Source organism: Poecilia latipinna, unplaced genomic scaffold (assembly GCF_001443285.1).
Source record: "Poecilia latipinna isolate Pla-1442-1.1 unplaced genomic scaffold, P_latipinna-1.0 Scaffold1963, whole genome shotgun sequence".
Classification (NCBI taxonomy): domain Eukaryota; kingdom Metazoa; phylum Chordata; class Actinopteri; order Cyprinodontiformes; family Poeciliidae; genus Poecilia; species Poecilia latipinna.
Window position 1 is genome coordinate 110,615 of NW_015114579.1, and position 11,861 is coordinate 122,475.

At 38.5% G+C, this 11,861-nt stretch overlaps 1 protein-coding gene across 1 annotated transcript in view; it reads left to right on the forward strand.

The window, feature by feature from the left end:
- Nucleotides 1-11,861, forward strand: part of snx17 (sorting nexin 17) — a 48,676-nt gene that overhangs the window by 8,719 nt on the left and 28,096 nt on the right. The window contains exons 3-10 of the mRNA XM_015015869.1: nucleotides 1,265-1,382; nucleotides 2,916-2,980; nucleotides 4,851-4,961; nucleotides 5,788-5,878; nucleotides 6,425-6,512; nucleotides 8,775-8,844; nucleotides 9,988-10,080; nucleotides 10,283-10,486. Of these exons, the coding sequence (XP_014871355.1) occupies nucleotides 1,265-1,382; nucleotides 2,916-2,980; nucleotides 4,851-4,961; nucleotides 5,788-5,878; nucleotides 6,425-6,512; nucleotides 8,775-8,844; nucleotides 9,988-10,080; nucleotides 10,283-10,486 (840 nt within the window). The remainder of the gene's footprint in view (nucleotides 1-1,264; nucleotides 1,383-2,915; nucleotides 2,981-4,850; nucleotides 4,962-5,787; nucleotides 5,879-6,424; nucleotides 6,513-8,774; nucleotides 8,845-9,987; nucleotides 10,081-10,282; nucleotides 10,487-11,861) is intronic.

The following is an 11,861-nucleotide window of genomic DNA, read 5'->3' on the forward strand; positions in this document are numbered from 1 at the left end:
TTTTTTTTTTTTTTTTTTTTTTTTTTTTTTTTTTTTTTCCTGAGTGGATTAGTTAGAAATTATTATGCAGGAAAACGTCTTTCTGGCTGCGAATTGTCTTCAGGAGAGAAAAGCCCGTAATAAATTAGTCTGGTTGTTAAAATCAACTCATGTGTAGCCAAAGTCTTGTATTTCTAAACATTTAATGAATCGGCAATAAGCCTAAACTTTACAATCTTTATCCTCCAATCCGTGTCCTCCTCTTTGAGGGTCGCTGTTGCCTGGTAACAGGGTGTGGAAGAGACCGGCTCAAATCTTCCCTGAGCATCAACCCCAAAGGGCTTCCAATGTTGAATGCATGACCCCAAAAACACTGAAGCGAATACAGGCTGCATACTTTTAAGCAGTTCTGAATATTTATTGGCTGACTAAGTTTTCTCTCAGTCTGAATATTTGGGGCAAATATTTAGATGGAAACCAGTGAAAATCAGTCAAGGTCAGCTCCAGGGATCCTAAATGAGCTTGTATTTTGCAGGTCAGATTTTTTTTTTTTTTTTTTTTTGGTTGGTGTTCATGAGATTTTTCTCTGCTGATATAAGAGCTTAACTGTACGTTCAACCTGTGCTGCCTCTGTCGAGCTGAAAATAGCACAAGGCAATATTGAGGTATAAATTTCCATCCTTCCTCTTTTGCACTCACTCACCATGTTCCTCTGTCACCATGCTGCTGTATGTGTGGGAGTTGGGACCTGGGTGCTTTTACACTCTTAAAACATGTCACTTAATTGGGATGTACAGCTTTTGCCCGAGGAAACGTACAGGCTGGAATTAGACCGCATCTGGTGTGCGATTCTGCATTTGCGAGGTTTTAGTTTAGGACTTGGAACTCTTTAAAGCAACAGCTTTCAGATGATAGAAAATGGAAAATGAGGCAAGACGCTGGAAGGCCAAGTAAACTTGGAATCGCCAGGCGTTCGGGAATCCAGATGTGAGTTTGCGTGGTATGCACGGAAACTCACAGCTATTTATTCAAAAAAAAAAAAAAAAAATCTTAAAATAATTCTGTGATTCATCACAAATCGCCTGAATCTATCTGTTTATAGCAATGAATTTGAATCATTTTAACTGAAGAGACCGCCTCTGCCACCGCCTGGCTTCCCTAAGATTCAGACAGAATTTCTCTAAATAGTCTTGTTTATTCGTAAAAAGGCCCATCTATGTAGGCTGCAGTTTCTAAGACCTGTCTGAGTTGAACCACTTCTGATTTGCATCCCCCCCTCCCCCAGATAAAAAAGGAATATGGCAGCAATGTGGTACCTACCTTCCCCCCAAAGAAGATCTTCACTCTGACCCCTGCTGAGGTGGAGCAGAGGCGAGAGCAGCTGGAGAAATATATGCAGGCTGGTGAGTTATTCTGTCATGATTTCTGACTGAAAAGAAGTTTTATTTTAGATTAAATATAAATGTGGGGACTGAAAAAATATGCTACTACTGTTTGGATTTTGGTTGCACCGCAGCCTCCGTTTCTCTGCTGTGAATGTTCTGATCCAATCCTGTACCAGATTGAGTCAGTGATTGTAGAGCTTATTTTAGGTGACTCGTCAGAACTCAATAGTAACTTTGTAACCTAGTTAACAAGCGTTGAAGTATCACATTAAAACTGATCTGCTGAAACTCTTTATTTTCACAAAATATCTGTTACGGCCAATAAAAATGGAAAGCACAGCACCATAAATATCGTAAGTGTAGTGCTGATGAAACGTGGTGTAATGTTTCCGTGCTTTAATGCCAGAGCTTTTCCAACCATTCTCACAACACAACTTAAATTATTCCTGTTGTTATTGTGAAAGTTCACATTTTACCATGAGAGCTTGTTTTGCTGTTGACAGTTCAGTTATGAACAAACTGATCTCAGTACCAAGTAATTTGAAGTGCTTGGACAGACAGACAGACTACGCCACATGTGGTCAGAGTAAAAAATAAAAATAAAAATGGAGACACTCATTTATTGTGAAATTTTTTAAAAAGTTCCAAGTTAAATCCTTGAGTGATCATCTGTGATCTAAAACGGCCTTTGTTTATCTTTGTCCCTCTTATTGCTCATTACAAGTTAATTTTGTTTCTATAAACATTCCCTATGATATGCTTAAGGACTCTCTTCAAAGCCCAAATTAAATATTTGTGTGATTCCAGGCATATTATCCAGATTCTTTAAACAGGTTGAGGTGAACTTGCTCCATATAAAGATGCAGAACTGGCAGCAGTGCAAAGCAGCGACTTTAATCCTCAAGCACCGGCAGTTACAGCAGAACAACGAAGCGTTGTTCCAATGTGTGTTTGCTCATAGTCTGGGAGCATACACGCGTGCACACACACACGCGGACACACACGCAGGGTGTTCTTGGCCACAAGTCCACTTGGTTACATCATGGCTTTTTACATAGTTATGGAAACTTGGCTGCAGTAAACACAACCTCTTCTGACTGACTCAGAGGGCTCCAAACTTTCGCATTTGGCCAAATGTTTCGACTAATTTGTTGAAGGATAATGGCTAATGGGCCGTCACGCTCACCCTCGCTATTGTAGAAGCTTGGCAAGTAAATACTTGAGTGTTTATGCAACTAATATCTTTTATTTTAGGAATGGAGCATTAAAAAAAATCTATTTTATTCTTTACTTTCCAATGTCCAATAATGATTGACAGAGATCTTGCAAAAGCACAAAGTTGCATGGTACAAGGAGTGTAATCGTGATGCAAGAAGAAAAGAGGAAGTCGCCCCACCTAAACATGTTTTGACAACATTCTGAAAACACACTTGACTAATTACTTGAATAATCAAACATGTTTCTCTATTGCTGACAGAAATCACTCGAGCCGAATAAAGAGTTTAGTCTTTAATTGCAATCAAAGTTTTGTCTTCTGTCGTCTTTTTGCAGTTCGACAACATCCTTTGCTGGGAGCCAGTGAGCTTTTTAACAGCTTCTTGAGGAAAGCACAGCAGGTTGGTGTTTTCTTGTTTTTGTCACTAGACTCATCCCGTTTCTGCCACGCCACATAATTTTGACTCAACAGTTATGGATTCCCGCCCCCCTTTGTTTTCATCTCAAGTAGCAGAAACTATTATGTCTTGTTCTCTTGTTGTCGCCTCACCTTCTCAAGATGTAACCTGTGGGTAAGATGCGTCAGATGACGTGTGCCTCGCATGTGGCTGGAAATCGTTGCGAGAGCTGCCTTTTGGCAAATATGTCACCATAGTTGTTTAACGTTGGGGAGCTGGATCCTTTTGAGCTAGTGTGTCTTAGCCAAATAGAAAAGGGTGAATCTGATGATTCATCCACGACGACATCTGCCAAAAAACTCTTTGTGCAGCCCCTGAAAATGAGCTGAAGGAATTGAGACCGTAAGAGCATAAACAGATTTCAAATGAAAGGTTATACAGCTGCACACGCAGGGTGACACGTATTTGCCAGACTGTGATTCACCTTTGTGGGTAAATTCATTCGTCCAAAGCCATGTAAACCCAGTCTGGCCTCCTTTTCTCTTATATCACCACGCTAGTAAATGTTTGAGCACATCGCCAGTCAGACAGAGGGGCTGTAGGTGCAGAACATGAGATGATTGACCTCCCACTGTAGGCGTTTCATCTGCAGTTTTGGGTTGGGGGGGTTGGGTTGAGATTCCCTGCAGAGGGATAAGGCAAGATGAGAGATAATTGAGAGGAGGTGATGAGAGACCGCCTGAGGGCTGAAGAAGCAGGAGCTGTCGTCTTTAATATCTACTTCAGGGACAGTCAGAAGCTCACATAGTCCCGTCGTGTGTGTTAATGTTTTATTGATTTCTCTAACACGTAGCCCATCTTCAGCTCTGCACTGTGATGATTTCAGCACTGAAACCAGTGATTATCTAAGTAATTGATTACTATTTCGATTTATATTGACAATTGATTAATCGGATAATAATAATAAAAAAAAAAATTCTTGCCTAAAAATGCAACAGCAACATTTGTTTAGTTAAAGCTTGATTATTTGTAGCAAGTTATGCATCTGCAGCTAAAAATCGATTCTTCTAATGTCAACATGTAAAAAGCTCAGCCTTTTTTTGCTTTTCTGAACATCAACACAGTGTAGGGCAGATCTGTTAATTTTTTTATTTTTTTGATTAACCGATTTAATAAATGGATAGCAAAAGGTGCCTAATATGATATTTTATTTCTTCAGAATTTGACCCAGGCGAAGCTAAAACCCTTTTATTTGAGGAGTTCTGTGTAGAACATATTAAAGTTGTTTTTTTTTTTATCTTGAAGCAAAACATATATATTTTTCTATAATTTTGGCTTACTTACTACTGAGTATTTATTTCAGCAAGTGGCTTTTTTTGAGTCTGAATACTCCAGTTAATGATTAATTGATTCCTAAATTAGTTGACGGTTATTTCAACAATTGATTAATCCAATTAATCGTTTTAACCCTAGATGACATTTTCAAATGATATCAATATGTACACAAGTTCAGGGTTGTGAGTTTTTAATAGTTCATATACAGACTCAAATACATATAGCATACATTGACTTAAGTTTTTTTTTTTTTTTAAACAAGTGGTGCTGAAGGATGTAGAATATTTTTATGTCCCAGAGACTTTTAACTTCTTGTTCCTAATAAACACAGAAATCAACTGTAGCAGATGAGGAGAACTGTAGTTTTGCCAGGAAGTGAAAGTTTTTACTTTCCATCTCTAATGGCTGTTTATCAGCCCGCAGTGTGTTTCATGTATTTGGCTCAGTGTGGTTTTACTTGTGAAAGGCTGGAATGTAAACACACAGCCAACCCATGGAGCTGAATTAACGCCTGGATTGTTTTGTGTCGCTCCCACAGGAGACTCAGCAGATTCCCACAGAAGACGCGGCTCTGGACATCTGCCTGTCTAACGGTCAGAAGGTTACGGTCAACATCCTGACTTCAGATCAGACGGAGGACGTTCTCGATGTAAGCGGGGAACGTGATTTAATGCACTCTCCTTATGCTACCATCTGTGTCTGGAAGGATTTGAAAGGAAAAGGGGGCAGGCGTCTTGATGAACGAAGCGTCATCTGGGGCTGATAACAGTTTTATTCTGTTTCACCTCTGTTCATGTGTCCTCATCTGCAGGAATTTGACCTCTTCGTGTCAGATCTTTTACATGTATTGGGCCTTTTTTTTTCCCCCAGAGAACATGCTGTAGACTCTCAGTGCGCTTTAAACGTGAATCAATGATGTGCCTGAGCCGAAATCACTAAAATTCATCGATGAACCAAATAAGTCAAGACGGCAAACAAACCAAAATCCATGATAAATAACACAGACACACATATTATGTAAAAATGTAAGCATCCTTATTGTATTGAAGTCTACGGCACATCATGATTTTCTCATTTTCCTTTCTTAAGTCTTCTTCAACTCAGATCTTAAAAACATACATTAGCACAACATAAGTCATTTCTGTTTCACCTCTGGATAGTTTGTGGAATTTGGCCTGATTATTTGTTTTTTTTTTAAATAAAAGCTTAACCACAGTTAACCTCTGCTTACATGACTATGACTCACAGAACAAAGTCGAACATGTTGTACCAAAACTAAGCATGAGTTGAATGATTCCACAGCTTTAAAACTATAACACATTAGAATAACTTTGTACATCTGTATTGCATATCAGGCAAAATACTCGCATCATGGTTTAGAAATGGTGGCTTTTTTTAAAATTTCACTTACGAACGATATGAAATGGTTTATAATCTAAATTGTTACCCGTTTCACCTGTTTAATGTTTCATCAGGCTGCTGCAGTAAAGCTCGACCTTCCAGACGACCTCGTGGGATATTTTAGTCTCTTCTTGGTCCGAGAAGGGGTGGATGGAAACTTGACATGTGAGTTACATTTCAATTATCCTACTTATACTTTGTTTTGCCTAATCCTTGGTTAAAAGGTACTGATGCTCCTGGAAATCTGTTTAAATTTACCTTGTGTTTAAAATGAAATATTTCTGGTGCTAATTTTATCTGCTTGGTTTTGGCTATAAATATTGAAGAAATATATCTGGTTTTTTTTGTTTTTTTTTTTTTGTTTTTTTTTTTATTATATAAACCAGGCTTAGTTTCTGTATGCATCTTCCTTTAAAAACGCTTTAATTGACCAAACATCTGATTTGAAATGCTGGGGATTTTATTATTAAGTGGTGAAACTTGGTGGAACAGGGAGAAATGGATCTGCCCCACCTTCCTGTGGGGATAAACACGGCATTAAAGCAGCAGAATGGACACACATTTGAATTCTTGCAGGTTTTCCCCAGCTGGGAACAGTCCAGATGGTTTCCTGCCACACCTGGTTGTTTATGGGTGCCATCATTATTCTTGTCCTTGAGACTTAAGATGCCTTCGACCCTCACCGTTTCTTTTTCCCTGTGTCCCTTTTAGTTGTCCGGAAGCTTCAGGACTTTGAGTTGCCTTATGTATCGATTACCAGCCTGCAGAGCTCCGATTATCACATAATCTTACGAAAGAGGTAAAAGCACCTGTTCTCCTTATGAGTTTCATCATGTCATTCAGAAAAACTCTGTGCTCCAAGTTGATTGTCTGATCCTGTAATTAAGCAGGATATCGTTTCTTTCTTGGTGTTATCGAAGTGTTATTTTAAATTGTTATTGGTAAACTCATATCTGTGTCGAACCAGAGAGTTCAAGCTGCAAATCTGCCATTATAGTCATTCTCAAAGCGACAGATAATTTGAAGAGACTCGTTTTCTGTACTGGTCCATATTTATCAGTGGTGGAAAGAGAGTGTTTTTCATGGTAGACTTAAAAGAAGTAAAGATAACACAGTGACATGAGATGACCTTTTGTTCCAAGTCGCAGGCTTCCTCTTTCAGTTCAGTATGCAGTTACTCCAACAAAGTCTGTCATGACCACTTGATCTAATTTTGTAGCTCTTTCCTGTTACATTGACACTTTTTACCACAAATGAGGCTTAAAGGTGCATGAAGAACTCTCGCATTCCTCTGCACAGAGAATGGGAGGTAGTGATATCTAGAGATGCACGCCACTCTATATATGTTCACCATGAATTGCAATTGAATTTAAAATTCTTAAATTTTAAGTGTTCAAATGTAAATTTTTGGACACTTGGTCTGGCGAAGTGTCTCACAACTGTGGAAAAGAGGAAACGTGTCCTCTCACTTAATGGTAAAATATATTGGCACTTCCATTTTTAAGTAATGATTCACATGGTTGAAAAATGAACATCGCCTAACCTCCACGCCCAGACTGTTTCCAACATGCTCTAAAATGTAATTAGTTGACCTTAAACTCTAATGCGACCAAAGTTCAAATTCATGACAATATAAAGACTAAACAGTATAGTTCATAGGAAGGGTAGCCAGTAGAAAGACTCTCTCTTCTTAAAATCAAAATGATTAGGTTTCCAAAGGTACAATTAAAAAAAATGGAACATTATTTTGGACAGACTGAAGAACAAATTTGCCCAGAATTGTACGTTGATGAAAATCAGAAACGGCTTACAGATGTAAAAAAATAAAATAAAACAAACTCATACAAAGTGCTTGGCATCAACTCATTTGATAGCTACAGGATTAATTGGGCAACTTAAAATACAAGCGGTTCTCCATGTTTTCTTTAGCATACTGGAAACTCCTCAACCGCTCTGAATATATTTAGTCGCTATGCCTTGTGCTGCATATTATAAAAGTAAAAAAAAAAACATGAGCAAACATCCCTGGGTTGGAAGAAATCCACATTTCTCTGTACAGTCCGAAGTCTGACTTCTCCTTTTGTCAACACAATGTATTATTTTAACTTCCTTGGGAGTTTATTCTGTGGTTACCAGGCCTCCTGCGGACTCTGGAGGTACACAGGATGTTTACTTTCTTTTTCCCCGAAGTAAAGTCTCAGTCCTGCTGACCTAGTTTCAGTGAGGGAAGAATGAATGCAGAACTAACGAGTTGAGGAGGAGGATAAACAGATCCCCGCCACCCACCCACTGCATGAGATTACAGGCTAGGCTGAGGTTAAAACGGATCAGAAAGTTCTCTTCGCTAAATAATAAAAAGTGAAAAGGATTTGCCTACAAAACACTGTTTTTATATTTGTCATGTTACTGCTTTTATTGGTTGTAAAAATAAAAAATTAATAGCAACTAAAACCACAGCAGTCCTTTACTTTCTCTTCCTTTTCACTTTGTTTTGCTCTTCTTTCTTTCTCTTAAATTTCTGATGCCGTCACATCTTTGCTCAAACGTCTTTGCTTCTTTCATATGATTGACTTAAGTATGATTTTTTTTTTCCTTTCCTCCAGACCCCTTTTAAATATTTTTTTTTTTCTAGGATTGCCAAAAAATGTCAGAAGGAACGCACATTTTGATAAGCTTAAAAAATGACTAATAATCAAACGCGTGACCTTTATCTGTCACAGAGAAGTCGTTTCAGAAGTGATTTTTATGTTTTCGAAGGAAAACATCAAATCCATAATCGGTTAATTTTTATTATTGCATATCGTATCTATTTGCATCAGCATTTGATCTGTCTTTAAACAGAGTTTGTGTCTTTTTCTTCTAATTTGTAAGTGTCTCAATCTGCTTAATCCCATTTGAAGCACACCTGTGTCCAAATTGAACCATTCTTTTTTCTTTTGTGTTTTTTTTTTTTTTTTTTTTTTTTTTTTTTCCCCTTAAAAATGTGAGCTGTAATTGTTGGTGATGATTTGAGATTTTCTGTATGGTAAACTGTTATTCTTTTAAAAATGTCTTTCATCAGCTACTGGGATATGGCGTATGATGGTGATGTAATGGACAACAGAGTTGGATTGAATTTGCTTTACGCCCAGGTGAGAACCTTCATACATTTTCTGAATACGCTATTATTTTCTGCCCAGCTCCAAGCTTTGTTTTCAAAACACCGGGCTTCCCCAGTGCCTGGAAAAGATGTCTGGATAAATATAAAAAAAGAGCATAATGTCATAGGGGGGGAAAAAAATTATTTCTTTCCAGACTTTGTCCTTTTCTACTTCCTGGATGACAAAATAAATGTTTTTCTTTGTTGGTGTTGTATTAAAAAAAAAAAAAAAAAAAACGCACATAGTTACCATGTCTGTATTTTTTTTCCTTCATCAATCACATTAGAGCTTGAGTTTATCTCTTTACTCAAAGGTGCTTTTGTTTTAATGGCTAAGGGAAGCAGATGCACTGTTACTCAAGCACCTTAAAGTTTTGTGAATAGATCTTGGCTCATAGAAAAAGGTGAAAACCTTGTGAGCTCTACACCACAAACTCGTATAAGGCATAAGGTGTATTCTTAAATTGTTTCTTTCATCCATCTACACAATCCGTCCATCTGTCAGTCTGTTTAGCTACTTCCCTGCAGTCTGTTGGTTTTTGCATGTTCTGCAGTAATCAACATTGGTAGATGTTTCTTGGGGGAGGGGAACATCAATAATTCAGGAAATTTCAGTCTGGAAAAGTATGAAACTATCATGCAAATGTTCTTCTCGTAGCACATAGAAAAAAAAAAAAAACCTAGATAAGACCTGATAGTGTTTCCATTTAGCATCTGTTGCTTTTTAATCTACTGCGTGCCTGCCAGCTCCCAGAACCAAATGGAGGGGGAAAAAAACCCCCAAAAAAACGATTAAACAGCTTTGTCCTTGGGTGGAAAACTCCTTTTCTTCATCTGCTGTGTCCCTTCATTTGCCAAACTTGACGTCAGCTTATTTTTGTCTGTGTAGCACCTTGAAATCTTTGTGTTTCTGTTTTGACCCGTTTAGTCCAGAATACCTCTTGTGCTGACTTACAATTTTTAAGAAAGAAATCAAGTTGACAAAGAGTTTCTTTTGTATGTAAGAATTTGTTCATCTTTTGTGGAGATTTCCCCCACCTGAACAGTTCAGTTTGCAATTATTCCAGTGCGACAATAAGGCCAATCTGATTTATTCTGTTCAGAGGACTTTATCTTCCTCCTCTTGCTTCACCAGACCCTGTCTGACATCGAGCGAGGCTGGATTCTCGTCAACAAAGACCAGCACAGGCAGCTAAAATCACTGCAAGAGAAAGGCTCCAAGAAGGAAGTAAGGGCTTCTCTTTAAAATTATTTTTCACTGAAAACGTCACCCGAGTCCAGCCGAGACTCAAAAACGTCGTCCAACTGTAAATCTGTTGAGGACAAAACTGCCTCTGGTGGATACTGGCTTGCATTTCACCCAGGTTTTCCCATTATTGATTTATATTTGCCTCTAATTGTTTCAATTTTTTTTTTTGTGTTTCCTTAAGTTCATCCATCTTGGCCAGACCCTGAAATATTACGGCTACTTAAAGTTTGACCCATGCGTCACAGACTTTCCCGAGAAGGGCTGCCAAGTCATTGTCAGCGCCGGCAACAATGAGCTCAATTTCCACGTCAAGCTGCCCAATGAGCAGATGAAGGAGGGAAGCTTCAAGGTCACGCGCATGAGGTGCTGGCGAGTCACGTCGTCTGTAAGTGGAACCTGTGTTTGTGAAACCCACTGAGAATTTCTGTGTGTTTTCTTTCTTTTACATTTGGCAGCTGCTACTTCTCTAAAGTGCCAAGTTTCATGAATAATTAGTTCATTTTTACTTTTTTTTTTATATTGAAGTTTTGTCATTTAGGCAAGCACAGCCAAATCGTAGCTATCTTTTCTTTTCAGTCTCCTGTTTTTTTTCTTCCTTCTTCTTCTTTCCTTTTTTTCTCCCCCCCCCCCCAAGTGCAACCTGAACTGTCTGGTTTTGAGGCCCACCAGGGGTTCAAGTCTGCAGATAAATCCTCCCTAGTCATGAAATCTTTTCTTCATCTTTGAAGAAAAACATGTGCACACCTGCATCCTGTTAAATATTGACTTTCCGCGCAGTCAAAAATTCTCCATGGAAGCAATTTCTCATTCATGAAGAGTTATGAAGTGGTTGGTTTATTCCCCAAACCACCTGATTTTGTTATGTCTAAAACATTTGAGGAATCCCTTCTGGTCTAAATATCTCTAGATAAACAGATTGATATTTCTAGATTCGGCACAGAAAATGTCTTTCTCGGCTCCCTGCTTTGAGCCGTCGGTATTGACATTAGACGCAGAGGCAACATCGCACCCTGTGTTTAAAAGAGAGCAGTCGCTTTAAAAGAGGGTTTTTACTCGTTAAACACAGAGTCACTGATTACAGACATCCTAAACTGTGTCTTATTTAGCAGTAGGCACAATCAATTAGGATTACTAACTGGGAACAGTGGTCTGTGTGTATTCCCTGTAGCAGAACTCCTCAAATGGTGGGCAGCAGGCAGAATCTGGATCTAAGTAGGGGTCTTGTACAGAGTTTTCTGACGTTTTTTCTGTGCGCAGATGAACGAGCGAGACACGAACACTGCGAATTACAGACAAAACTCTGAATGACTGACTCTAAAGAGAGAAGAACGGAGGACAAGTTGAATGTTTTCATTCAGATGGAACAGAGGCGTTGTAATGTTGGGGATATTGGCAAAGAAGAAAAAAAATACGTTTTTGTTGTTTTTGAGGCGTTGTACCAACAGTCACCTAAAATTGGCGCATGCAAAGTTATCAAAGGACCCAATTTGACAGATCCACCAGTTAATTGGCAATAGCCAACTGGATGATTCTGAGTCAATAACCAACTCAACGGGTGTTAGGACAGGCTGACAGCAGGAGCTTTAATTGTTGAGATTATTTAAAATAGAAAAATTGGGGAAATAATTGTTTTTCGGCACGCACCGACTTTAATAGAACTTGAGGAATTTTACAGAATGTAGATTCTTACCTTGATCTAGATTTCCAAAAAGTTACCAGCATTTCTTTGATGGGGGTTTAAAGCTAAAAAAAAAAAAAAA